Genomic DNA, 26,118 nt, shown 5'->3' with positions numbered 1-26,118 from the left:
ATAATCAAAAAAAAACTTTGCCTTATTTACCTTCTTAATTATTAATAATAAAAAAAAAATCAAAATCCAAAAAAAAAATCATCTTTCCCTTGATCTAGTCGAAATTGTAATATACTTCCTTTTTCATTTATATTGTCTTACCTAGTCGAAATTGTGATAAGCTTCCTTTTTCATTTATATTTTTTTACTTATTTCTAGTCGAAATTGTGATATACTTACTTTTTCATTTATATTGTCTTTAACTATCTCTAGTCGAAATTGTGATATGCTTCCTTTTTAATTTATATTATCTTACCTATCTCAGTAATTTATGAGAATCAATTTAAATAATATAAAAGAAATTCTGCACCAAAAAATAAATTGGCTCTTTACTGGTAATCATCTCTCTATTTCTCAATTTCAATTCGTAGAGGTTTCAAGGTATTTGTCATCCATTAATTTGTAATGGGTCTTTTCGTTTTTTAATTTTGATTACTGTTAGTTTATTCGTAATTGAAACTTGGGTACTGGGTGGTGACATTGAATTTGTGGTCCTTATAGTCAAATTTTCAAAGAGTTCCATTCAAGGTCTTCAATTTGGAGTATTTGCTCTTCTGGGTGTTTATAAACTGGTTAAGTTTATGGTTTATGTCAGTGGAGGTGGCAGGAGGAATTCTGATTGAGCTTATGTTTTAACTTTTGTTATTGAGTTTTGATTTTGAAGGGAAGATCAGATACATAGGATTCTTTTTGGGATTTTGTTTTCTTAGTGCAGCAAAATGGGTTGCATTTCCTCTAAGGATAGTAGAACAAACAGCCCAAAAGAGAGGCAATCGCGTAAAGGGTCATTGGATAGGCGTGTTGCTCATGTTAATTCATGGAGAAGAGATGATGGGATGCGATCAAAGTCTAAATCAGATAGCGGAGAAGTGAAGGTTATGCTAATTGATAAGAAAACAAATGGTTCGAATGTTTTATATGATGATCAGATAGAGAAAAAGCAAATAGAGAATCAGATCGAGAGAAAGAATATAGAGAATTGTGAAGTTGCTATTATAAGTCATCCTCAGATTGAAATAAATAAGACAGAGAAGCGTGACGTTTCAGTTTGTAGTCATCCGGGTTGGGGAAGGGTGCCAAAGAGTTTGGAAGCAGAGCAGATTGCTGTAGGATGGCCATCTTGGCTTGCCTCAGCAGCAGGAGAAGCCATCAGGGGATGGGTGCCGCGGCGTGCGAATACATTTGAGAAATTAGATAGAGTAAGTTCCCTTCTTTAACTGATGCCTAATTTATGTATACTTCAATATGTGATTACTGTTGTATATCTATCTTTCTGGCTTATCAAATAGATCTGCTATTCAAATTCTTTTAATAGTTTGTGATAATAAATAAAAATTCTTGCGTTTTTTCAGATAGGTGTCATTATATAATTAGGATTTTGTTGCTGTCTGCTTCCTTCTTTTGTTTTTTCTTCGGTAGGCCTCTTTGGGCTATTTGAAAGTTATCCTAACTCACGTTATCCAACTTGAGTTAGGAGCGTACAAATGAATTTTTTAAGTACTTCATTTTAAATAGTCTGCGCCAGACCATTATTTTTATAATTTTTTTTTAAAAAAAATGGCTGGCGCCACTCAAAGTGGCGCCAGGTCTTAATTTTTTTAAAATTTTTTTAATTATTAAAATATTATAATTATATTAATTAATATATTATTTTTATATTATATTTTTATTATAATAATATTTTATAATATATTTTATTAATTTTAATATATTTTTATAATATTTTATAATATTATATTAATTAATATATTAATTCAATATTTTTATTAATTTTTATTAATATATTAATTCAATATTATTTAATTATAATATTATTTTTATTAATATATTATTAATATATATTATTATTTTTATAATATATATTAATATATTATTTTTATTAATATATTAATTCAATATTATTTTTATTAATATATTAATTCAATATTATTTAATTATAATATATTATTATTATTTTTATTATTATATTAATTCAATATTAATTCAATATTATATTAATATATTATTATTTTTATTATTATATTAATTCAATATTATTTAATTATAATATATTAATTCAATATTATTATTATTAATATATTAATTCAATATTATTTAATATATTAATTCAATATATTATTATTTTTATAATATATATTAATATATTATTTTTATTAATATATTAATTCAATATTATTTAATTATAATATTATTATAAAAATATATTAAAATTAATAAAATATATTATAAAATATTATTATAATAAAAATATAATATAAAAATAATATATTAATTAATATAATTATAATATTTTAATAATTAAAAAAATTTTAAAAAAAAATTAAGGCCTGGCGCCACTTTGAGTGGCGCCAGGCCATTTTTTAAAAAAAAAAAATTAAAAAAATAATAGTTTGGTGCCACTGTGAGTGGCGCCCGACCATTTAAAAAATATAAAAAAATAAAATAATAGCCTGGCGCCTGTCAAAAAGGAGCCAAACAAGCTTTTCGGCTGCCACCTGTCACCCCAACCTCAAATCCGCAAATACTTTGATTCTAACCCTAAACTCACAAATAAAAAGTTTTCCACCCCTAAATTTACACAAAGCCCGAAATTCATAATATGATGCATCTATATTCCATGTATGCCGGCGCCTTTGGACCTCTTTATCATAGAGATTGGCAGTAAATTTTCAGTATTAAAATTTATTCCACATTGGAGCTAACATTTTGTGAAATTCCACACTTTGGAGGTGGGGATGGGGAGCAACTTTCTTCTGTCATTTATGCCTGTACATATTTGTATTGATTTCCTTGCTTTTTGTTTTTGATGTCAGTATGACGGGCATCTTATTCTTGCAGATTGGCCAAGGAACTTACAGCAATGTTTACAAGGCCCGTGATGTCACTAATGATAAAATTGTAGCTATAAAAAAGGTTCGGTTTGATAATAGTGATCCAGATAGTGTCAAATTCATGGCCCGTGAAATTCATATTTTGCGTAGGCTGGATCATCCCAATATAATTAAATTGGAAGGCTTGATAACATCTCAGACATCTTCCAGTTTGTACCTGGTCTTCGAGTACATAGAACATGATCTTACTGGACTTGCATCGCTTCCTGGCATTAAGTTCACAGAACCACAGGTACTCTTGTCATGTTTTATATTTCTCTCTGGCTTCTGTATGAATGTGAATTAGATATATATCTGAATGCAAACCTTATTTGGTTGATAAGCATATGTATCTTAAATACTTATGTCTGTACTCTTTTTTCTGTTAGATCAAATGCTACATGCAGCAACTATTAAGTGGACTTGATCATTGCCATAGTCACGGCGTTCTGCATCGTGATATTAAGGGTTCAAATCTTCTTATTGATGACAAAGGAATCTTGAAAATTGCGGATTTTGGTTTAGCAAGTTTCTTTGATCCTAAAAGTAGTGCTCAGTTGACAAGCCGTGTGGTGACCCTTTGGTATAGAGCTCCAGAACTTTTACTTGGAGCCACTCGCTATGGAGTTGCTATAGATTTATGGAGCACTGGTTGCATTCTTGGCGAACTGTACGATGGCAAACCTATTTTGCCTGGAAGAACTGAGGTATCTTGTTTATGATTCTGTTTTCTTTTTTATTGATGTTGTTTACAACCAGTAGGGTGTAATTGTTATTATGCAGTGAATTCCAGGGAAAATTCTAATAATTGCAAATAATATTGCTGCCTTCAACACGTAAGAAAACAAACAGAATAAATAGAAGTGTGGATAGTGGTTTCTATAAAAAAATCTAGAGTTATGTAAATGTAAGATGGGTTTGTTCATTGCTTAAACTTTTTTCATTTGTTATCATAAGAGATATCCAATAATGAGTCTATGAATTTTCAAAATGCAGTTACCAGAAATTTTTTTTTTTTCACAATGAACCTACTTCTGTTCACAGTTCACATGGGAGCCTGATATGCCCCTATGCTGGTTCCAGGCCTTGTTTAAATGTTAACGATGGTTTTGTTCCAAGAAATTATAAATTACATGCTTGGCCTGTGTGCTTATTTATTATGTTCTATATCATGAAATGCTATAAATTTTGGGCAAAATCCAGTATGTTAACCATAATTTAAATTGTCTTGGCACGTAGGTGGAGCAACTGCATAAGATTTTTAAGCTCTGTGGTTCACCCTCTGAGGATTATTGGAGAAATTTGAAGTTACCTCATTCATCTGTAATCAAGCCTCAACGACCATACAGACGATGTGTTGCAGAAACATTTAAAGACTTACCCACTCCTGCACTTGGACTCATGGAGACCTTGCTTTCCATGGATCCAGCCAACCGTGGAACTGCAGCTTTTGCTCTTAGGGACAAGGTATGCGCAACTTAATATTTAGATTTTAATGAATTTCTCTTGAGACTTCACTTTCTTTTGGCCCTTCCCAATAGCTTTTCTTCTTTTAGAGATTGAGACTGTGTCTTTTGAACAAAGCCACATCACTGACACTTAACTTGCTCACCTTTAGTTGTCAATTTAATCTCTGAGCTGCTCTTCCCTATGTAATCCTTTAGGGACAAAAAAAAAAGATGATCTCTATTGTTTAGTTTTTAATCATTCTCGTAAGTATTAATTTCCTAACTTGCTTTCTGATGTTTGAATGAATAACTACTTGTACATTTCCTCATTCTGTGGGATTTTGTTTATTGACCTTTCTCTCTCTCTAAAACAGTTCTTCAGATCAAAACCATTTGCTTGCGATCCTTCAAGTTTGCCCAAATATCCTCCCAGCAAAGAAATTGATGCTAAATTGCGGGATGAAGCTAGAAGGTAAATCTTTTTGGTTGGTTTTCATTTCATAACTAGAATGAATTATGTTCTGTCTTGTGGCATGATAAGACACGGAAAATGGGGAGTGAATTTGCTGCTGTATTTTGCACAATAGTACAATCAAAACCGGGAGTGGAGAAATATCGAAGAACTGGAATTCATATGTTCCATGAAATACTATTTTTGTTTTATTTCGCTGGTTTTCTTAGTCTGCAATAAAACATTTTGCATTTGATTATATGCTTTAGTTGGTTCTTTTTTGAGTGGTAATGAAGTTCCTCATTGAGTGCTACACAATTCTAGTTGCTTCATAGGGAGATTTACTTTCTATGGGAAAAGTGGCACGTACTGTTTTAACATGTTCATTAATTTTCATAGGCAAGGAGCAATTGGACTCAAGGGGAATGGACCACATGAATCTAGTGCTGCTCTAGCATCAAATGCGAATCCCAGAATAGCAACATTGATGCAGGTAAATCGCAAAAAAACAAAAAAAAAAAAAGTTTTGTATGTTGGTTTTATCATGGGTCCAGATCCTGGTTAAACAAAGGTGCAATGTTCTAGTTATCAATATTCTTTAAAATTTGCAACATAATCATGGATTATGTTCATGTATAAGGAGTATGCTAGTTTTTCTTCATATCTTATTTCATATTTGCTTCTCTCTCTTTAATTCTTTGTTTCATTTGAAGGCCTTTTCACTTCTTAAGTTCTTTTCAAGAAATGACATTTTGCTTTATATTAACAGGAAAGACGACATCCAAATGCAAATAGCAGAGGTGAAGTATTCAACTCTCACAAGGGGCAAACTGTTTCTGGTTTTCTGGTTGATCCTTCTAAACAAACTCAAGCTGCAAAAGAAGGGAGAAGAGATTTCCCAGAGAATCAACATAAGAAAGTTTCGCACTCTGGCCCATTGGTCCAGGGGACAGGCTGGACAAAGGCCGGAAAGGATGGTAACAATCCTAGTACTGTGTTGTCAACCAGAACCAAACGGCAGAAGCTAGAAGGAGGAAGAACATTCGTTTCAACAGAGGTGTCCCATCAGGTTTGGGAACATCCATAACCCAAATGTGGTTATCATTCTTTGTCCAAGCAGACTCATTCACATTTACTTGCTCTTTCACTTTTCCAATTTCTTAACAGAATAATCACTGGAAGCCTCATCTTACTGAACCTAAAACTCCTCTTCTTCACACTACTTTGAGAGCCCGACCTCCAAAGGTGAAAAGTTCTCTTGAGCTTGAAAAAGAGGAACTTGAAAAGATCCCTAAATTTAAGGCCAGGCCTTTGAATAAGAAGGTAAAAATTCATGTTCTCAATGGATGTTGAGATTTAGTTTACTATTTTACGACACTAAAAAAGCTTAACACATTGTTGCTGATATGTTTGACAAGGAAGTGCAACTTCTTAAAGCCCTAGAATTTTACGGCGACATATTCTCATCATATCATATCTTCCTTTTTCAGCTTTCATTAAACTCGGAACCTCACATTGCCAATCCAGTTCCAAGAAACACACTACCAAATCCATTCCATCTCCACACTGAGGTATTACTCTTTCCTGTGGTCGTAGAGTGAAAAGCTTTTAGCAATACGGGACAATTTGGATTTACTTATTTTCTGTTTCTCTCAGGAAAGGGGGGCTAAAAAGGATAGGAAATTTGTACTGGACCTTATCCTGAAGCGGGTGGAGGAGGAAAGGGCCAGGATTCCAAAGGCTAATCCATATCCTTACACTACCGACTACCGCGTGGTATGTGCAAACGTTCATTAACATGCTTGTCTCACTTTAGGTGCAAGCATTCATGGGAATGATCGTAATAGGAAGGCAACTTTGTATGCAGGTTCCTCCTAAACCAGAGCCAAAACCATGCACAAAACCAGAACCTTTCCAGTTGGAGAGTCTAGTGAGACACGAGGAGGAAATGCAAAGGGAAGTGGAAGAAAGACAGAGGCTTGAGAAAGAAGAGGCCAATATGAGGATATTCAAAGCACAGCCAGTCATAAAAGAGTAAGCACATTGAAGGATTCAAACTTCTCAGGCATATATAAAATCATCCATCCTTTTCTGATTTCCACTTCTGGTATTTTGCAGGGACCCAATTCCACTACCAGAGAAAGTGCGGAAACCCGTTACACAAGTTGACCAATTTAGTCTCCATACAGATAACAGGGCTGTGGATAGGGCAAAATTTCATCACAAGGTAAATTTCATCCTTTTTAATTTTTGAAAACGGATTTAGTGAAAAGTGTGGCATTCCAACAATATGGTTCATTCAGTTGAAGGTGAAAGAACAATTATACAAGAGATACAGGGAGGAAAGTGAAGCTGCAAGAATGGTATGGGAAAGAACAGATGTTTGTAATTTCTTGCTAATTTCCTGGCTTGTGATAATGTAGTAACTTGTTAATTGCAGATAGAGGAAGAGAAGGCACTAAAACAATTAAGGAGAACAATGGTTCCTCATGCAAGGCCTGTGCCAAGCTTTGACCATCCATTCTGCCCCAAGAAGTAAGAAAACTAAATTTTTATAAACCGTCATACTTTTTTCTACCATCTTCTGTTGTATAACTGAAGTATGATTTTTTTTTTTTTTTGTATGTGTGTATCAGATCTTCCAGGGAAACCACAAAAGCAAAGTCACCAAATTTGCGGGTGCTTCGAAGAAAAGAAAGGCAGAGGATGATGATAAATAATGCAGTTTCCAGCCCCGCTTCATGTATGAGGTGATCCTGCTGCTGTTGATGGACAGGCTGCTGTCCAAGAACTCTTGAACCTTCTTCAAGAACTGTTGTGCTGCTACAACAGTTTTGCAGCGAATGTTATTGGAATATAAAAGTTGTAGGCTCAACTTTCTGTTCATTAATGAAGAAAATTCTTGGTCAATTTATTCCTCAAATATCCTGCTCCGCGATCAAGTCATTTTTATCCACGTGTCAAACTTGCACCTGAAAATTTTGCAGCATCTTCCAGAAGCTAAAATAAATCATTTCTCTTGTACACGTGATTTGAGAAAAACTTGCATTTAATCAGTTTATCACGGATTCAAGAAACAAACCAACTCTTTCTGTATCTTGTAATTGTCTCAAAGTGGAAACAATTCATCCCAAATTTCTTATGGCAGTAAAAGAATGTGTGCAAAACTGCGGAACATAACCCTAACCCCTGCAAGTCTTGTCTCTGTGACAAGTTTTTTGTCTTGTCTCTGTGACAAGTTTCTTAGTTTTATCGTTTTCTGTATGTCTCGTTGACTTCTGTTATGGCTGATGAACGGATGGAGACGGATCGTGCCTCTGTTGATATGGCTAGTTTGACTCTAGAAGATGATGAGGAGGGTGTGGTGATTGTGGATGACGAAGTGGGGCAGGAGTATGGGGATTCTGACCTTTGCGTTGTTGGTCGTTTCCTAAACGCTCGACCGGTCAATTTTACGGCAATGAAGCATACTTTGGCTGCACTTATGCAACCTGCCATGGGGATGTCTGTGAGAGAAATCAATGGAGGATTGTATGTATTCCAGTTCTTTCATAAAGTCGATATGAATAGGATTCTTGATATGAGTCCTTGGACCTTTAATAACAATCCTCTTATAATGGAGAAACTTGGTGATTTTGAGAATCCATGGGATGTTCCACTGAATCATATGTATATGTGGGTAAGGGTCTTTGGCCTGAAATCTGGGTTTCGCTCGGAAAGCGTGATGAAGACTTTGGGGGATGCGTTGGGGGAGTTTATCGAGGCAGACCCAGAAAATTTTACGATGAAATGGCGTGAGTATTGGAGGATTAGAGTGCGGTTAGATCTCAGTAAACCAATCAAAGAATCGATGACACTGAAGAAGGAGAAAACAAAAGAGGCTATGGGTATCAGTTTTACCTATGAACGAATCCCTACATTCTGTTTTTTATGTGGGATTATTGGCCATGGAGAACGATTCTGCCCTCTCCTAGTTAGTGTTAATGGTGCTCTCATACCCAGAAAATTTGGCCCCCACTTACGGGATAGCTACCGGCGAACTAATAGTTTGATTGGTTCGAAATGGCTCCGGGATGAGCCTGGCATGGAGGAGGCGGTTACCGGCGGGAAGGAATGTGGGTTTGGTGGTGGAGGTGATGGAAAAGGAAAGGCGGATTCGAAGGGAGTCAACCATCTCGCTAAAGGAAAGAATCCCAATAGTTCGGGAGGAATGAAAGGCGGGGATGAGGGGGTTTTAAAAGAAGTGAATCCTTCTTTAGTTAATGCAGATAAGTCAATGATAGAAGAGGAGATTCTGGATGATTCTATCCAAATTAATGACCCTAAAAGAAGGAGAACTGGGCTTGGAGAGCCTCTGGAGGGAGAGGAGATTGGCCCATCGGGAGGTGATGTTGAGCCCATTGAAGATGATAATCTTTTTAATGATAATTCTAGTTTTACAAGTAACCATTCAAGCAAGGGACCCAATGCTTCAAAAAACGGGGGGAAGGCGGGATCTGGTTTCCAGACCCGCCGCAAGAAATGAGTTGCTTAAGCTGGAACTGCCGCGGACTAAATAATGATAAAGCTGTCCAATTCCTTAGACAGCTTACTCTGGAGAGACGGCCAAATTTTATTTTTTTAATTGAAACTCTTTGTTTGTCTTTGAAAATTGAGGAAATTAAAAATATTTTGCATTATGATGGTTTCTTTGCTGTTGATTGTCATGGGCGTAGTGGGGGCCTTGCCCTCCTCTGGAAAGGTGTTGACGCTATCCATTTATTGGGATCATCACCTAGATATATTGATGCTGAAGTTAGAATTTTTGGTCTTGATCCTTGGCGGTTGACAGGTTTTTACGGGGAGCCTGATAGGAACCGAAGGAATTTGTCGTGGGATGTATTAAAATATCTAGCCTCCTGTAATACATTACCCTGGGTCTGCATTGGGGATTACAATGATATTATGGGGCTTAGTGAGAAGGTTGGAAGACTGGGCCAACCTAATCATCTAATTCAGGGATTTAGGGAGGCAGTTGGGCATGCTGGGCTTGTGGATATTAAGTGTGATGGCTATAAGTTTACTTGGGACAACGGACGGCAAGGCAGGGACCACGTTGAAGCTAAGCTTGATCGCTGTATGATTAATGCTAGTTGGAAACAACTCTTTAGCCACGCTACTGCGTCTGTACTTGATATATCTTCCTCTGATCACTTGCCCATATTATTAACCTTCCGGATTTATGTTCGAAGAGGGCGAGTTCAATTGTTTCGATTTGAAAATGCTTGGGTCAAGGAACCTGAATGTGTTGCTCTGGTGGAGGATTGTTGGCATGACCTGCAAACTGTGAATCTCATTCCTAAACTTGCATCTTGTAGTCGAGCCCTAGACCGTTGGGGGAAGATTTATAAGAGTAAGTTTAAGGATAGTATTGATTCTTGTCGACAAGAGATTGCTCGTCTTAGAGGGAAGAGGGGGACTGAGGATCGGCGTAAATTTTTGGAAGCTAAGGCTCGATTTGGTGAGCTGCTCCAGCAACGAGAAATTTTCTGGAAGCAACGAGCTAAGGTTGAGTGGTTACGCGAGGGGAACAGAAATACAAAATATTTTCATGCTAGAGCCACTGAGCGGAAAAAGAAAAATAGTTTTGAGCAGTTGCGTAATAAGGAGGGTGTGTGGTGTAATTGGGAAAATGGTCTACAAGGAGTTATTTCTGACTACTTCTCGGAGCTGTATACATCCCAAGCCTCTGATTCTTCGTTGATCCTCAACTACTTGCCAAGAGCTGTCTCTGATGAGGATAATATGGAGCTGCTTCGGGGCTTCACAAGAGAAGAAGTTCGTGAAGCAGTCTTTGATATGGGGGTAGAGAAATCTCCTGGGGATGATGGTCTGAATCCGGGATTTTTTCAGCGATTCTGGAATATTATAGGGAGTGATGTTGCTGATTTTTGCATTTCTTGTATCGCGAGTGGGAGAATTCCAGATGAGGTGAACACAACTTTACTTGTTTTGATTCCTAAGAAACAAACTCCAGAGCAGATGACGGACCTACGACCGATTGCTCTCTGCCAAGTCCTTTATAAAATAATGGCCAAGATGGTAGCGAATCGGATGAAGCACTTGCTACCAAAACTAATTTCCCCTTATCAAAGCGCCTTTGTTGCTGGACGTCAAATACAAGACAATTCTATTATAGCTTATGAAGTGTTGCATCACATGCGTGGTAAGAGACAAGGTAGAGCGGGCGAGGCTGCCTTAAAGATAGATATCAGTAAAGCCTATGATAGGCTAGAGTGGGGGTTTCTAAGAGATGTTATGATTAAGATGGGGTTTTCTGTTGCTTGGTTCAAATTATTATGTCCTGTATTTCCACCGTTAGCTATAAAATTTACCAACAAGGACATTTGATTGGACCGGTGATTCCTTCGCGTGGTTTACGACAAGGTGATCCGTTAAGCCCCTATCTGTTTATACTGTGTGCTGAGGTGCTGTCCAGGTATATTCTTAGTAGAGTAGCGGCGAAGGAAATTCATGGTTGTTGTGTGAGAAGGGGGGCCCCAGAGATTAGCCATCTGTTTTTTGCTGATGATAGTGTTCTGTTCTTTAAAGCTACTGAAAATGAGGCTGTGAGAATTCGAGATATGCTACAAACCTATGAAATGGCCTCTGGGCAAGCTGTTAATCTTGCTAATTCCCTAATATATTTTAGTCCGAATACCCCAGTGGAGTTTCGGGAGAAGATTTGCCAAACTTTTAATGTTAGGGAGAATGAGAATCTTGGGAATTATTTGGGCCTTCCTACCTCAATTGGTCGTAATAAGAAAGAGATCCTTTCTTTTGTCAAGGATAAAGTTTGGAAGAGAATTCATTCTTGGAAGAATAGGATGTTATCTAAAGCGGGTAAAGAAGTGCTAATTAAGACTGTCCTTCAAGCTATCCCAAATTATGTTATGTCATTGTTCTTATTGCCTATTGGTACTTGTGAGGAGCTAGAGAAAATTTTTGCTGATTACTGGTGGGGGAAGAACGAGCATGGAAATCCTAATCTTCATTGGATGTCCTGGGAACGCTTATGCAAACATAAGTCTCGAGGGGGGATGCAATTTAAGAGGGTCCATGAATTTAATATTGCTATGCTTGGTAGGATCGGATGGCGGTTAATACAAAATCCCCAGTCTTTGATGGCCCAGGTCTTGAAGGCGCGTTATTTTCCAAATAGGAGTTTTATGGAGGCTGAGCTAGGGGTTTACCCAAGTTACACTTGGAGGGGCATATTGGCGGGTAGGCAGATATTGAGGAATTATAATATGAGAGTCACTACTGAGTTCAGTCCAGAGAAACGGGTATTTATGGTTGAAGACTTGCTACAAGATGGTAGATGGCATAAGGAGCTAATTGAGGAGAGTTTTAATGAGAGGGACGCTAAATATATTCTCTCGATTCCCGTTAGTAGGAGTGCAACGGATTCATGGTTCTGGCTTTTGGACAGAAATGGCATATATTCGGTAAAAACTGCTTATCGCAGTCTTATTCAAGAGATCCCATCGAGAGTGGAACAAAGTGCTAGCCTTATGTGGAAACGACTTTGGCGTCTCCATCTACCACCACAGGTAAAGAATTTTATTTGGAGGGCCGGAAACAACATCCTCCCAACCAGATCAGCTCTCCATCAGAAGAGGGTGTCTGTGCCTTTGACGTGTCCACTCTGTAATTTCTACGATGAATCATCTCTTCACCTGCTTGTCCAATGCGACTTTGCAAGCCAGGTTTGGTCCTTCTCTAACTCTGGTTGGTTTCGGCCGCAGTGCTCTAGTTTTCTTGATTGGCTTGTGGCAGTTATGAGATTGTTTAATGATATGGATGTCTGTATGATTTTGGTTGTTTGTTGGGCTATCTGGAATAGCCGTAATTCTGTTATTTGGGCGAACAAATTTAAAACTCCTGCTGCGACTTGGTTTGCTGCGAAACGCACTCTAGGTGACTGGCAGAATGCTCAAGAGAAGAGAGAACAAGGTGCGAGAATTGCTAGGCCACGAATTTGGAAACCCCCTGATCTTGGGTGGATAAAAGTAAATATTGATGCTGCTACGAACGTGGATGACGCGTTTACAGGTGTGGCATTTGTTGCTCGGGATGAACATGGCAGGTTCGTAGCTGCTAGGAATAGCCGAATTGTTGGTCTCTTCTCTCCTAGAGTGGCTGAAGCTATTGCTTTCAAAGAAGCTCTTAGTTGGATTCAAGCTGAAGGTTGGACACATGTGTGCTGTGAAGGTGATTCTTTGGATGTTGTTCATGCGATTGAGTCTGCTTTTTTGCTGGATTTAACGTCTTTCGGTGCTGTTATTAATGATATCAAAACTCTTGTAAGGTCTTGGCGTGGTAATTGTGGAGTTGCTGCAGTTCCAAGAACAGCTAATTCGGCTGCCCATTGCTTAGCTCAGGCTACTAGAAATCCTGTTTCTGTTGGTGCGTGGAGAGGTGTTCCACCCAACTTTCTAAATGTTGTTTTGTTAGCTGATCTAAATTAATAAAACAACGCATTTCCCTCAAAAAAAAAAAGAATGTGTGCAATTATAACTTGGTTTTTTTTTGGAAAAATCAATTAAATTCTTACACATACTCATCTATTTTCTTTTAAAATGATTTTTTTTAAAAAAAAAAATAAATTCTTGCATTCCAAACACAAAGTTGAACAAAAAAGAAATAAATTGAATTAATTAAATTCTTGTAAATGGTTCCATAAAGGACCACTTGCTCTAGACATACAAGATTTCAGAAATTTTTAGTTGGAATGGTTATCCCTGTGGGAAACCTTTTTCCTTCCTTTTTTTTTGGGTGGGTGTAAAAAACAGTATACAAATCCGGGTCTTAGAAAAGCTTTCCATTGTGAAGGAAGAAGCTTAAACCTCATTCCGAAATCTCAATACAAATTTACATACAACTACAAACTGTTAACAAACCTTTTCTTCCTTCCATCATAAATACATAGAAAATTTGCTAAGTCGTCCCCTTCTGCCTATATGCTAGAATCTGCAGCAGCCAGAGAGGGGAAAACTGTAAGTTCAGACAACATGACAAATTATAAAAGTTAAAACACAAATAGTGTGATGAAGTTCAATGTTAATTCTCACCATGTAACCTCTATTGGAAGTGCAATTGGCTCTAAGACATGCCAAAGTTTCCTGCCCTTTCAAAATTCAGCTCATCCACTGATATTGGTGGATGCACAGAGGACAGGTTGTCAATAAGGTTGTGCTGCCCTTTAACTAAAAATATTTCAACTTCTTCAGCTTCCAAAGACTTTTTCTGAGCAATATACTGCATTTGATAGCACAGAAAAACAAAAATTGAATACTATATCATGATATGCACCCACAACCAAGGGTGCAGAAATAATGGATGGAAGATAAAAGACAGATGCAAAAGAAATTGATGCCTTATATTAATGATCTTAGAAACCCTCGAAGAAAAGGAAAGAAAACTGCAGGCGTCAAATTTAGAAGATCTGAAATGTCCAAGCCATAAATTCATGATTCTGAAGATTTTTATTTTTTATAAAACATGTACCCTTCCTTTGATAGATGCTAGAATCAGACAATTTTAATTGTTGGATCTATGGGCAAACAGCAAATGGCCATCTAATTTGTCATCATATTCCGGTCAAATTTTTTCTGTCCTAAACTATTAATGTCATCGTGATCCACCAATGCGTATCAAAGAATAAACAAAATTGGCCTTATCTACCTTTTGCAGAAAGCAATTGCTCAATTAATTCACCGTCTCCAGTTCAAGAATTATAATTCCAGCATTGTCACAAACAAAAAAGTTATGGAAATGACAATTCAAAATTTCAAACTTTTTATTTGTTTAAAATTACACATTCCAAGAATTAAGGTGGCGTGAAAGAAATCTCACTTCACATAGGTGTTTGACTGACAAACTGGGTTGACAGCAAAGGTAGGGCTGTTTCAAATTCGTGAAACTTTCCTTGTCCATAGAAGTAAGCATTAGGTGAACATCCAACTGCAAACAGTAAATAGCCTTTAACTGGACAAACTATACAATCAGCAAAATGAAACAAAGTGAACAAAAATAGGGAAGGGCTATTATGGCACAAATATACTTTCAATAGGACTGAAGATACAAATACTCAACTGCACCGATTTATTGAATGTATTTATTGATGCAGCAGCAGTTGGCCACTTAACATAGTTATTCCACACGCAGCAGAAAGCTAATTCACATAATCCACACACAATGTTCAAGGAAGAAACACTAGTGGTCGTAGCTAAAATACCTCTTAGCTAAGGAAAGAATCACCGTGTAAATGAGTTTAATCTTACATGAGTTACTATTCCTGTGAAATTCAGGGTATTTTGATAACTTGAGCTAAAGTTCTCTCTACTTCCTGGAGTAACATGATCTATTGCACCATTTTCTTTTGGCCTAAGTTATTCATTTCACATTTTGTATTTTTGATTCTTAGGCCCTTGAAATCTTCACATCATAGTTTGATTCACATACAAATGTGCTTAGCATATTATTCCCTGTGTCATGCTTGATGCTTCATTTTCCTTGTTCTCTTCCTCTTTCCCCAAGCTATACTGTGATACCGACTTGGATAGTTGGATTACATCAAGTTTTATTATGTGCTTGCTTTAATCAGGTCGCAGCAAACCAAAAACCCAACTGCCAACATATTGCCATACCAAGATTAATCACAGAAATTTCAAATCTTTACTCCCTGCTGCCAGAAAACTCTAGCAACCATTACCAGATCCTTCAAATCCAACCTGCCTTCTGCCATAATATCTCAGACAGTTCAGCCACTATTCAAGCTACAAACCCTGGGTCTTGCTATAGAGAGTCCAAATCCTAAAACGCCAAATTTTAAAGCTCTATGCTATTGCTACCATAATATAACAAGTAAACAGACAAATCATTAATAGGTAAACGAACCACAGCTCAAAGCACCGTTGCATCCTGACATACCTCATCATTTTTTTCCTCTAAGCTCCCGAGATATTCTACCAGCTTGGATATGCGAGTGCTTCTGGCAGTCTTGTTGTTGCAACCGCTAGCATTACCATGCCGTGTATGACTTCGAGTACCACCCCTGCCCCAGGCAAGCATTTCTGTATTCCAAACAAGGCCAGGAGATATTCCTCTATTCTCTCTGGTGGCTTCTAAATCATTTTCAATGCATCCGCCCTCTGGATTTGAAGCTGATGAAGAAGGTTGAGAAGGCCTAATTCCTGGCCGTCTCTTGCGCCTGCGCTGCCTTACTTCTGTGGAGCGTTCATCAGTAGAAGATGAATCCTTACCTCCATTATCATCATTTTCATAATCGATGTCTTCAGATCCTTGGAATTCAGTGCCTCGGCTGTTCCGCCGCCTCCTTGAGGGGACTGTCCGATGATTGCGCTGTGACTTTTCCATGAATGGACCAGTTGTTTCTTTACCCATTGTGTGTCTCCTAACTAGTGCTTCAGATTGTCGTTGAAATATTTGAGCAATTGAAGCTTGGATCTGTTCAATGAAGCATTCAAACAACACCAAAATAAAAAGCTGAGTTCAAATAGTTCCCTATCTGGAAACAGCAGCTTGGCTTTTAGATTTTCAGTCTATACATTATCCGATAAACCAAAACCTCATAACTAGAGGTGACAAACTAAGCAGCTCAACAGTGTCCATTTCAGAGAATCAGAACTCCTTCGAATTAAAGGAGCAAAAAGTCAACATTATAGCACTGAGAAATTTTCAGAACCATGAACTTCAAGGTCAAGGTTCAAATAAAAACATCATGTCTGTTATCTCCAACAATTGTTTGCTTGAATTTTTAAAACTTGCATGAATGCAGCAGCGCAATAAAACAGATGCACACACCTGCTTGTTTCGTGTCCTTTCCTCCTCATGAAAAGCCAATTCCTGGACCAAACACTCACTCACGGCAGTTTGATTTGAAAAAGTACTATAGAAAACATTAAAAAAAGAAATAGACAAGACAAATATCTTATACCTCCTCCTCATACTTGTCAATGTCTGGATATAAAGCAGCAATTAAAGCATCATAATTTGGATCATCTCTCAAAGAACGCCGACTTGCACAGTGTGTGCGGCAAGCTGGGCACTCATTATTCCTGCAATAAAATCCAAATACAAGTAATAAATTTGGATGGCTACACATTCATTGGAAACATCACAAGATTTCCCTAATCAGGATGCCAGTGTTGCAGAAAACGAATAAAGAAATGATTCAGTTTTTGTGCTACATACCCAAGTCGCATTGATTTGTCAATGCATTCTCTGCAAAAGCGGTGCAGACATTCCATCACAGTTCGTGTTTTCTTTATGTTACCTATAAAAGCACAATTCATGATTAAGATTTAATTAATTAAAATTTAGCCTACCAGACAAAAACATGGTAAGCAACAACTACATGCAGTTCCACCTTAATCAAAATCCAAAACAAGATAGTGAACCAAAATACAACATAGATCACATTTGCCATAAAGTATAGCAACAATCCCAAGGTGTTGATCTTTAAATTTGGTGCAGATAACCGAAAACAAATTCCACTATTCATAATGAATGTTAACTTTTACTTGTTTAATCACAGTGAATTTCCTGAATAGAACCATTACAATGGGATTAGTATCAGCTTATGATCACACTTGTGATTTTCCCATAATGAATTAGGAAATAACTAATGTATATTTGTATTAAAGTTTTGAAGTGCTACAACAACTCTAGCATGTAAATATAATAACAGTATAATTCTATGGCACCAAAATTACTCTGTATTGACTGCAATAGCATGCCAGTTGAAACACCGAGTAGATGGGAGTGTTGAGACACAGAGCTTTGAAACCATGTGAAAAGCGTATTTTCCCATAATGAATTAGGGTTGTTGAATCCCACATCGATTATGAAAAGAGGTAATTTGCCCCCTTATATGGCCATAGGCACTCCTCCCCTTGAGCTAGATTTTGGGGTTTGAGCTAGATTTTGAGGTGAGTTAGGCCTAACTCAAATTAACATGGTATCAGAGCGCCTCATCCGATATTGGACCTCCCATAAATATGTCACACACCAGTAAAATTCTGGGCGTAAGGGAGTGTGTTGAATCCCACATCGGTTGTGAAAAGGAATAATGTGCCCCTTATACGAGCCACAGGCAATCCTCCTTGAGCTAGTTTTTGGGATGAGTTAGCCCTGGCCCAAATTTAACAAGGGTCATCATTAGTTCATTACCCATAGTATGTTAAACATACTACAATGGTAGAGTTAAGAACAGGAGAGAAAAGAATGTAAAGATTCAAGAGTAAGGAGGAGGAGGATGCAGGGGACACAAATGGAGAAAATTTTCTTCAATACTCAATTTCAACAAGGACAGTTCATTTGATAGAGAAATCCTAGCCCACAGCCACAGCTGTACTAAAACAGAATACAAAACTCATCATATCCCTCTCTCCCACTTTCTTGGTTATTTATACACACATCAATCACTGCCTCATCATTTCTGCACTGAGATTCCCTCTAACTTTTGTCACTCTCTCCTGGTGGTCCTTCTCTTGTGAAATATTCCTCTCAGTCTTCCTATAATATACCCTTAAAGTTCCCATTTCCCTACTTATTCCCTCATCTTCTGATTTACTGCTATCAATGCCTTTCCCTATGAGATCAGCCTTGTCCACAAGGCTGGAAGTGGGAAATTGATTACAAAATTCATAATAATTCATCCAAGTTGCCTCATCCACTATTTTTCCCTTCTATTTAACCAGCACCTGTGAAACTTTGTTGCCATCAATTAAAACCTCTTGGATTTTCAAGATCTCCTCGGGTTCAAGAAATTCATCCTGGACAGCCATTTCTTTTGGTAATTTAGAAATCACCTCATGTTCGCCAATTACCTTCTTAAGTTGAGACAAATGGAAAACTGATACAGTAGAGAGCTGTAACTTGTAAGCAACACTACTAATTTCTGCAATACTCTGAAAGGACCGAAGCATCGAGACGACAATTTAGGATTTATGACCTGTCGAAGGGAAGTTTATCGATGAGGACAAAATTTGAGAAAGACCGAGTCCCCAGCCTTATACAGAACATCTCTTCTACGTTTGTTTGCTGCTTTGGTCATCCTTTGTTGCGCCTTATGAAGATTGAAAGTCAGCTGTCTCAATAATTCATCTCTAGTGGCTAGCTCTTGGGTCACAGCTTCTGATTTAATCTCGCCTGGAAGGAATTGCTGTATTGAAGGTGGTGATCGACCATAAATAGCTTCGAATGGGGTCATGCCCACTGCTGTGTGAAAACTGAAGTTATACCAATATTCGGCCTAAACCAACCATTTGCTCCAGTATATTGGCTGTTCTGTAGTGAAACAACAGAGATAAGTTTTAAGACTTCTGTTCAGCACCTTCGTTTGACCCTGCTCATCTTCAGCTGAGTCCCTTAAAGGCAAAACAATTCAGTCCAAAAAATAGCTGAGAAAAATGGTATCTCGATTACTTGACAATTGATTTTGGCATTCCATGAAGCCTTATGATTTCTTTAGCAAATAACTCAGCCACCGCCTTAGCTGTATACAGATGTCTCAGCCTTAAAAAATGGGCATACTTAGTAAACCGATCAATAACAACTAGTATGGCATCATTCCCTTGAGAACGGGGTAATCCTGTTATAAAATCAAGAGCTATCTTCCCATGCCCTAGTTGGAATCGGTAATGGTTGAAGAAGACTTGCTGGAGAAACAGCCTCATATTTTTGTGTCTGACACACCAAACATTCTGCCACAAACTTCTGGATCTGCTTCATCATTCCAGGCCAGTATGAATTTGAGGAGATGCGCTTGTAAGTGCAGAAGGCTCTTGAGTGTCCACCAATTGGAGAGGCATGATATTCTTCTATCAGCTTAGGAATCCACCTTGATGAAGATGGAATAACTAATCTGCTTTTGTAGAACAGACGGTCTTGGATCATTGTATAGTGTTTAAGGGAGGATGGATTCTTGTTGAGGTTTTGGATAATCTGCTGAGGTTTTGGATCTTGTTGAACCTCAACATGAATCTGACCCCAATCTATTCACTGTGGAAAGGAAACCACCAGTAACTCGAGATCCTCATCTCTCTTTGATAATGTGTCTGCAGCTGAATTAGTGACACCGGCTTATAAGAGATTGTAAAGTCATACCTCAATAGTTTTGTACTCCATTGCTGCTGTGTTGTGCTGTGCTGGTGTGGAAATTTGTTGTTCTAACAAGTGTTTCAAACTGTGATGATCTGTATGAACCATAAATTTGCTTCTCAACAGATATGGTTGCCAATGTTGGACTACTAAAACCAAGGACATCCTTTCCCTCTCATAAGTAGACTTGGAGAGGGTCCTGGTAGATAAAACTTTGCTGAAATAAGCAATTGGCCTACTCTTGCATCAATATTGCTCCAACATCTAAACCAGAAGCATCGCATTCTAAAACGAAAGGCTTTGAAAAATCGAGTGCTGCAAGAACTGGAGAAGAAACTAAGGCTTGTTTCAATTGAACAAAGGCAGCTTGAGCTTCGCCATCCCTCACAAACTTAAACTGAGATTCTTTCTTGAGTAGTTGTGTCAAAAGCTGCATTATCATACTGTAGCCTTTGATGAACCGTCTATAATATTCAGTTAGCCCTAGAAACGCACAAACTGCGCCTACAGACTTGGCTTGAGACCAATTTAACACACTGGAGACCTTTGCTGGATCCATGGCACCCCCTTGCACCAAAATCATATGCCCAGGATATTCTATCATAGTGTGCCTAAATGAGCTCTTCTTTCTCTTAACATGAAATTGATTATTGGACAACAGTTGTAAAACTGTATTGATATGCTGCAATTGTTCCTCCCATGTACCACTGTAAACCAGGATGTCGTCAAAGAAACCAAGATAAATTTCCGCAAATATTTTCTAAATAGATCATTCATTGTAGACTGGAAGGTGGCTAGTGCATTCGTTAACCCAAAAGGCATCACTATAGGCTCATAGTGACCAAAGTGGGTGCGGAACACCGTCTTCAAAATGTCTGGTTCTATCACCTGATCTGATGATATCATGACTTCAAATCCAATTTAGAAAAATATCGAGCTCCATGTAATTCATCTAATAATTCAATTATAATTTGTTGACCAGCATTGAAGGTTCCTAATTAGGAGGATTCAAATCTTTGGGATCCTAATTAGGCTTGTTAAGGGATTTTATTCTTATTGTAAATATTCCTAATTTAGGTTGACTCTTTGTGTATAATTACTCAAACCTTGTAAAGATCAATTCAATTGGAATAGAATAAAAAATTCCTCCTGAAATTCTTCATGATATCGGAGCTTTTTTTTCTGATTTTAGGGTTTAAATTCAATTTTTCTCTTAGGATTTCTAAAACCCTAGATCTATCTTTTTGGTACTACCCTATCTAGGAACCCTTTTTTTTCTCTCACCGCCGCCACCAACCGAGTCATCAGACCGTTGCCGGCTAGCCGTCCAGTTCTAACGTCGGAAAGCCACGCGCGTGAGGCTCACGCGCCCTCACAAGATTCTGCATCTTTCCCACACGCGGTGCGTGTGACATTTTCCGGAGGTCTTTTTTGAGAGCGATCCTTTCCGACGGACTCGCCTTCAAGTCGCGCTTCCGATCTAATGGACCCATGCCTTTTTTGCTGACGAACAGTTTCTTCCTTCAGTAATAATAATTTTCCACTGCTTTTAACAGAAAAAATTTAGTTTTTTCTTGAAATGACAATGACTTGTGTGGGTAATGTAAGGACTTCTGATAATACTTTTGTTTCGTCTCTTGATTTTGCTCCATGGATTATTAATTATGGTGCAAATAGACATATGACAAGCTCCTCTGCAGGCTTCCTTAATTATCTTCTATGTCTACAAAAAGACACTATCAAAATTGCAAATGGTTCTTCCACTCCTATATTTAGAACCGGTTCTATTATTTATACTCCAAATATCAAGCTATCCTTTGTTCTTCATGTTCCTTGTTTCCCTCTTAAACTTTTATCTGTTATTGCTCTTACCAAATCACTTAACTGTAAAACTAAATTTATATGTTAGAAGGAAATCTGAGTTTGAATTCACCTCGGGCTCTTTTTGGAAGAAATTAAGCATATAGTGGCATTGACGGTCGGGACACCCATCTTTCTTTGTTTTAGAAAAACTTTATCCTGATTTATTTTCCAAGGCTCAATGTGGTTCTTTAGTTTGTGATACTTGTGAGTATGTTAAGCATACAAGAACCTCTTGTAACAGCCCGGCCCGTACGCACGGCACTGTTACCACTCACGGCCCAGGGCTATCCCTCGCCTGGCCTCTTGCCACCTCGGGCTTTCCACTGGCGTCGTGAGCAGCTCTTAACATCCATTCACCCTCACGGGTTCCTGGCAGGATTTGTCCCCTTGGGTTCTCGCATCGAATGCATCCTTCCCCAAGTGGATTTGGCCCAAATTTCCCTTTTTGGAAATTAGGTCACCTCCCCCACTGCTCGAACCCTTGACCTCCCACTTTAAGGGAATAGTCTGATGAGAGTGAGTACCAATTGTTCCATAGTGTGACGGTCAGCTGCTTCCAGCTGCCTGCTTGCGGATTTGCGGCGCAAATCCGTCCCACATCGGAAAATTGAAAGAAAATTGATTTATATATAATAGCTAGCACAGAACTACTAAATAACTTGGGTTAACCATTTTGGGCCAAGTGGAAAGTGGGTCCAAAAGTTATTTGGGCCAGTTTGGGCCCGGCTGTTTCAATTGGTATCAGAGCCACCCTGGGTCAGAAAAATTGTGCGGAGCTAGTGGACCTGCGAGGAAAGGGCTACCCATGAATGGAACAATTGGTACTCACTCTCACCAGACTATTCCCTTAAAGTGGGAGGTCAAGGGTTCGAGCAGTGGGGGAGGCGACCTAATTTCCAAAAAGGGAAATTTGGGCCAAATCCACTTGGGGAAGGATGCATTCGATGCGAGAACCCAAGGGGACAAATCCTGCCAGGAACCCGTGAGGGTGAATGGATGTTAAGAGCTGCTCACGACGCCAGTGGAAAGCCCGAGGTGGCAAGAGGCCAGGCGAGGGATAGCCCTGGGCCGTGAACGGTAACAGGGCCGGTCGAAAGGGGCCGGGCTGTTACACCTCTTATCCCTCCAGTAACAATAGGAGTACGATCCCTTTTGTGACCATCCATTCTGATGTTTAGGGACTTACTCAAACGGTCTCACTATCTGGTAATCGTTGGTTTGTTACTTTTATTGATTGTTCTACTCGCATGACTTGGGTTTATTTGATAAAGGCAAAGAGTAATGTGATTTCTTGCTTTCAATCTTTTCACAAGATGATTTGTACTCAATTTGATGCTGAGATAAATGTTTTGAGAACTGATAATGGTACAAAGTACATGGATGGTTGTTTTTCTGCTTATCTGGAGTCTAATGAGATACTGCATCAAACTAGTTGTCCTTACACTAGTGTCCAAAATGGTGTTGCTGAAAGAAAAAATAGACACATGTTGGAAATAGCCCGATCTCTCCTTTTCGCTATGAACCTTTCAAAAACCTATTGGAGATATGCAGTCTTAACCGCAGTTTATCTCATTAATAAAATGCCTCTTAAATCTCTTGCCTTTAAAAGCCCTTTAGAGGTGCTACAAGGGAAAAATGCTTATTTTGTTCCATTAAAGGTGTTTGGATGTACATGTTTTGTTCATACTAGGACAGGTGGGAAGCTCGATTCAAGGGCCATTAAATGTATGTTTGTTGAGTACTCTCCTACACAGAAGGGTTACAAGTGTTACCACCCTCCATCTAGAGAGACTGAACCTTACTTCAGTAGTTCACATCACCTCTTCAGGGGGAGGACAATGAGAGAGAAGAGATGATTCCTAGTCCTATAACTCTAGAACGTTTTACTCTAAAGGAGACTACTATACAGGGGGAGACTATTGATGATCAAGAGACTATCATATAGGGGGAGATTATTGGTGACCAAATCAGGCATTTGGATAAATCAGGTTTAAGGAGATACTCAAGAAGAGACAAGACAAAAGCAGAAAAAGTCATTGTGAAGCTTACTCAGTGTCATGAATCTTCCTCTTCTCCATCTGGTGAGTCATCCCTAAACCTTGAGCCTTTTGATGATCTAAATAAACCAATTACTCAAAGAAAAGGAGTTAGATCTTGCACAAAGCACTCTATTTCTAACTTTCTCTCTTATAATTCTTTGTCTCCATCCTATAGAGCCTTGGCCTTGTCTATTTCCTCTGGGTCTATTCCACAGATTTGGAAGAAAGCTCTTGAAGACCCTGAATTGAAGGGAGCAATAATTGAAGAGATAAAAGCACTAGCCAAAAATAAAACCTGGGAACTTGTCACTCTCCCACGTAGGAAGAAACTTGTTGGCTGCAAATGGGGTGTTCATGGTGAAACACAATGCAGATTGGTCAATTGAAAGATTTAAGAGTAGACTAGTGGCCAAGAGATACACTCAAACCTATGGAGTGGATTACTAGGAGACAGTTGCTCCTATTGCCAAAATGAACTCAATCATAGTTTTGTTAACTTGCGTTGTCAACCTTGACTAGGATCTACAACAATTTGACGTGAAAAATGTATTTCTCCATGAAGACTTAGAGGAGAAAGTGTATATGGAAATCCCTCCTGGATTTGCTGATGAAAAAACACAAGGAAAGGTATGCAGACTAAAGAAGGCTTTGTATGGGTTGAAGCAGTCACCCAGAGCTTGGTTTGATCGATTCAATAGAACTATGATTTCTTTTGGCTATCAATAGAGCAATGCTGACCATACCCTATTTACCAGACATCACAAGGGTAAAATTATTCTTCTTATAGTCTATGTTGATTACATAGTAATGACAGGGGATGACTTAGTTGAAAAAACTTTTGGTTTAGAAGTTCGAAATTAAAGATATAGGAAAATTGCAATATTTCCTGGAAATTGAGGTTGCCAGGTCAAAGAAGGGAATCTTTATTTCTCAGAGAAAATACATTCTAGATCTTTTAGAAAAAACTGGTATGTTAGGTTGCAAACTAGCAGAAACTCCCATTGAGAGCAATCACGAGCTACAAGCAGGGATTGGTGAATTAATGAATATGGGCAGATATCAGAGGTTGGTAGGCAGACTGATTTATCTTTCGCATACTCGACCAAACATAGTATATGCAGTCAGCTTAGTCAGTCAGTTTATGCATGATCCTCGTGAGTCTCACATGCAAGTTGTTTTTCCCATTATGCAATACTTGAAGTATGCTCCTAGAAAAGGTCTCCTATTCTCTAAACACAGTCATCTTTGCATACATTCATTCACAGATGCATATTGAGCTGAATCCCTTGATAATAGAAGGTCGACTAGTGGGTATTGTACACTTGTGGGGGGGAGGGGGAACCTTATCACTAGGAGAAGCAAAAAGCGAAGTGTTGGTGTCCCCTTTTTATCAGCCTCTCGATCTCAGCAATCAGCTGGTAGCAGTTGGTGTCATGGCTGTGTGTACGATGATACTGACAATATTTTTCAGGATCTCGCTGGTTTGCTTCAGCTTTCATAGGTCTGGGCCATTGAAGGAACTCCTTGTCCTGTACTGCCATGAGCACCTTGGCTCTGGAGGCGTTGAGCGAGGTCAGACTCTATGGAATCCACGGAGGGAGCGATTTCCCCTTGGAGGGTGGGGTCTTTGGTCTCTTCGCTCCCAGGGCTGTCTGTAGGTTTCAAGCCTTTTGCCTTGCTTCTTCTCCTGCCTCTCTGACCTCTTTTCTTCGGGGGCTTTTCCTCTGTCTTCTGCCCCTTTGGCAAACCTGCTCGTCATTAAGGCATCATCTTGCCTTATGTATTTCTCCGCCCTCTTCATGAGCTCTGCCAGTGAGGTCGGGGGTTTCCTGCTCAACGAGCCAAAGAACTCGGGCGAGGTCGTCCCTTTCTGCATGGCCTCTACCGCCCGACTCTCATCCAGCTCGGGGATCTGTAGGGCCTCTGTGTTGAAACGAGCCACGTACCCCCTCAGCGATTCATCCTTCCTCTGCTTGACCGTCTCCAAGTAACTGGTCTTTCTCTCTGCTGGAACTCCGGCTATGAACCGGCTGATGAAGGCGTTGGCCAGATCCCCGAAACTCCTGGTGCTCCCCGCCTCCAGGCTGTTAAACCACGCTCGCGCTGGTCCTGTCAGAGTTGTAGGGAATACCTTGCACATCAAGGCATCCGACAGAGTCTGCAACTCCATAAAAGTTTTGTAGTTGAGAACATGCTCCCTCGGGTTGCCAGCCCCGTCATATGCTGCCATAGGAGGCATC

At 38.7% G+C, this 26,118-nt stretch overlaps 4 protein-coding genes across 6 annotated transcripts; 2 read left to right on the top strand and 2 right to left on the bottom strand.

Moving 5' to 3' along the window:
- Positions 1 to 528: 528 nt before the first annotated feature.
- LOC122721598 (probable serine/threonine-protein kinase At1g54610) lies at positions 529 to 7,731 on the top strand. Of its 3 annotated transcripts, none has more exons than XM_043949806.1 (15): positions 532 to 1,238; positions 2,878 to 3,162; positions 3,299 to 3,616; positions 4,149 to 4,376; positions 4,732 to 4,829; positions 5,208 to 5,301; positions 5,578 to 5,877; positions 5,976 to 6,131; positions 6,299 to 6,379; positions 6,465 to 6,584; positions 6,676 to 6,842; positions 6,927 to 7,035; positions 7,112 to 7,171; positions 7,249 to 7,343; positions 7,445 to 7,731. In XM_043949806.1, the coding sequence occupies exons 1-15, from the start codon at positions 759 to 761 to the stop codon at positions 7,560 to 7,562; spliced, it is 2,709 nt and encodes a 902-aa protein (XP_043805741.1). In that variant the 5' UTR covers positions 532 to 758; the 3' UTR covers positions 7,563 to 7,731. The 3 variants fall into 3 exon arrangements, with proteins under 3 accessions (XP_043805742.1, XP_043805741.1, XP_043805743.1); XM_043949808.1 differs by having other exon boundaries at positions 1,107 to 1,238; positions 2,853 to 3,162; XM_043949807.1 differs by lacking the exon at positions 7,112 to 7,171 and having other exon boundaries at positions 529 to 1,238.
- Positions 7,732 to 12,098: 4,367 nt separating this feature from the next.
- LOC122721553 lies at positions 12,099 to 13,349 on the top strand. Its single transcript, XM_043949501.1, has 2 exons — positions 12,099 to 12,556; positions 12,694 to 13,349. The coding sequence occupies exons 1-2, from the start codon at positions 12,510 to 12,512 to the stop codon at positions 13,316 to 13,318; spliced, it is 672 nt and encodes a 223-aa protein (XP_043805436.1). The 5' UTR covers positions 12,099 to 12,509; the 3' UTR covers positions 13,319 to 13,349.
- A 211-nt stretch (positions 13,350 to 13,560) lies between these two features.
- LOC110629999 (putative E3 ubiquitin-protein ligase RING1a) lies at positions 13,561 to 17,147 on the bottom strand. The gene is given in 8 exon segments (XM_021777275.2): positions 13,561 to 13,820; positions 13,922 to 13,985; positions 13,987 to 14,108; positions 14,706 to 14,813; positions 15,783 to 16,319; positions 16,677 to 16,718; positions 16,810 to 16,930; positions 17,067 to 17,147. Coding segments are annotated over 8 exon segments (1,083 nt in total). The 5' UTR covers positions 17,123 to 17,147; the 3' UTR covers positions 13,561 to 13,787.
- Positions 17,148 to 20,211: 3,064 nt separating this feature from the next.
- On the bottom strand, positions 20,212 to 21,469 carry LOC122721525 (uncharacterized mitochondrial protein AtMg00860-like). The gene is made up of 3 exons (XM_043949385.1): positions 21,343 to 21,469; positions 20,788 to 20,869; positions 20,212 to 20,683 (listed from the first exon to the last, which is right to left on the bottom strand). Exons 1-3 carry the CDS (start codon positions 21,467 to 21,469, stop codon positions 20,212 to 20,214), a joined length of 681 nt encoding a protein of 226 aa, XP_043805320.1.
- Positions 21,470 to 26,118: the final 4,649 nt, after the last annotated feature.

The sequence above is a fragment of the Manihot esculenta genome, chromosome 13, assembly GCF_001659605.2.
Source record: "Manihot esculenta cultivar AM560-2 chromosome 13, M.esculenta_v8, whole genome shotgun sequence".
NCBI classification, from domain to species: Eukaryota; Viridiplantae; Streptophyta; class Magnoliopsida; order Malpighiales; family Euphorbiaceae; genus Manihot; species Manihot esculenta.
The sequence above is the reverse complement of the archived record's forward strand: the minus strand, read 5'-3'. Positions and strand labels throughout refer to the sequence as shown.

Coding starts and splice junctions, on each gene's coding strand:
- LOC122721525 (XM_043949385.1), bottom strand. CDS start 21,469: ATGGGTCCATTAGATCGGAAGCGCGACTTGAAGGCGAGTCCGTCGGAA. Junction 20,870..21,342: donor GCAGAATCTTGTGAGGGCGC/GTGAGCCTCACG, acceptor TGATATCATCAG/ATCAGGTGATAGAACCAGAC. Junction 20,684..20,787: donor CCTATAGTGATGCCTTTTGG/GTTAACGAATGC, acceptor CCTGGTTTACAG/TGGTACATGGGAGGAACAAT.
- LOC122721598 (XM_043949806.1), top strand. CDS start 759: ATGGGTTGCATTTCCTCTAAGGATAGTAGAACAAACAGCCCAAAAGAG. Junction 4,377..4,731: donor CTTTTGCTCTTAGGGACAAG/GTATGCGCAACT, acceptor TCTCTAAAACAG/TTCTTCAGATCAAAACCATT. Junction 7,344..7,444: donor CATCCATTCTGCCCCAAGAA/GTAAGAAAACTA, acceptor TGTGTGTATCAG/ATCTTCCAGGGAAACCACAA.
- LOC122721553 (XM_043949501.1), top strand. CDS start 12,510: ATGAATCATCTCTTCACCTGCTTGTCCAATGCGACTTTGCAAGCCAG. Junction 12,557..12,693: donor AATGCGACTTTGCAAGCCAG/GTTTGGTCCTTC, acceptor TATCTGGAATAG/CCGTAATTCTGTTATTTGGG.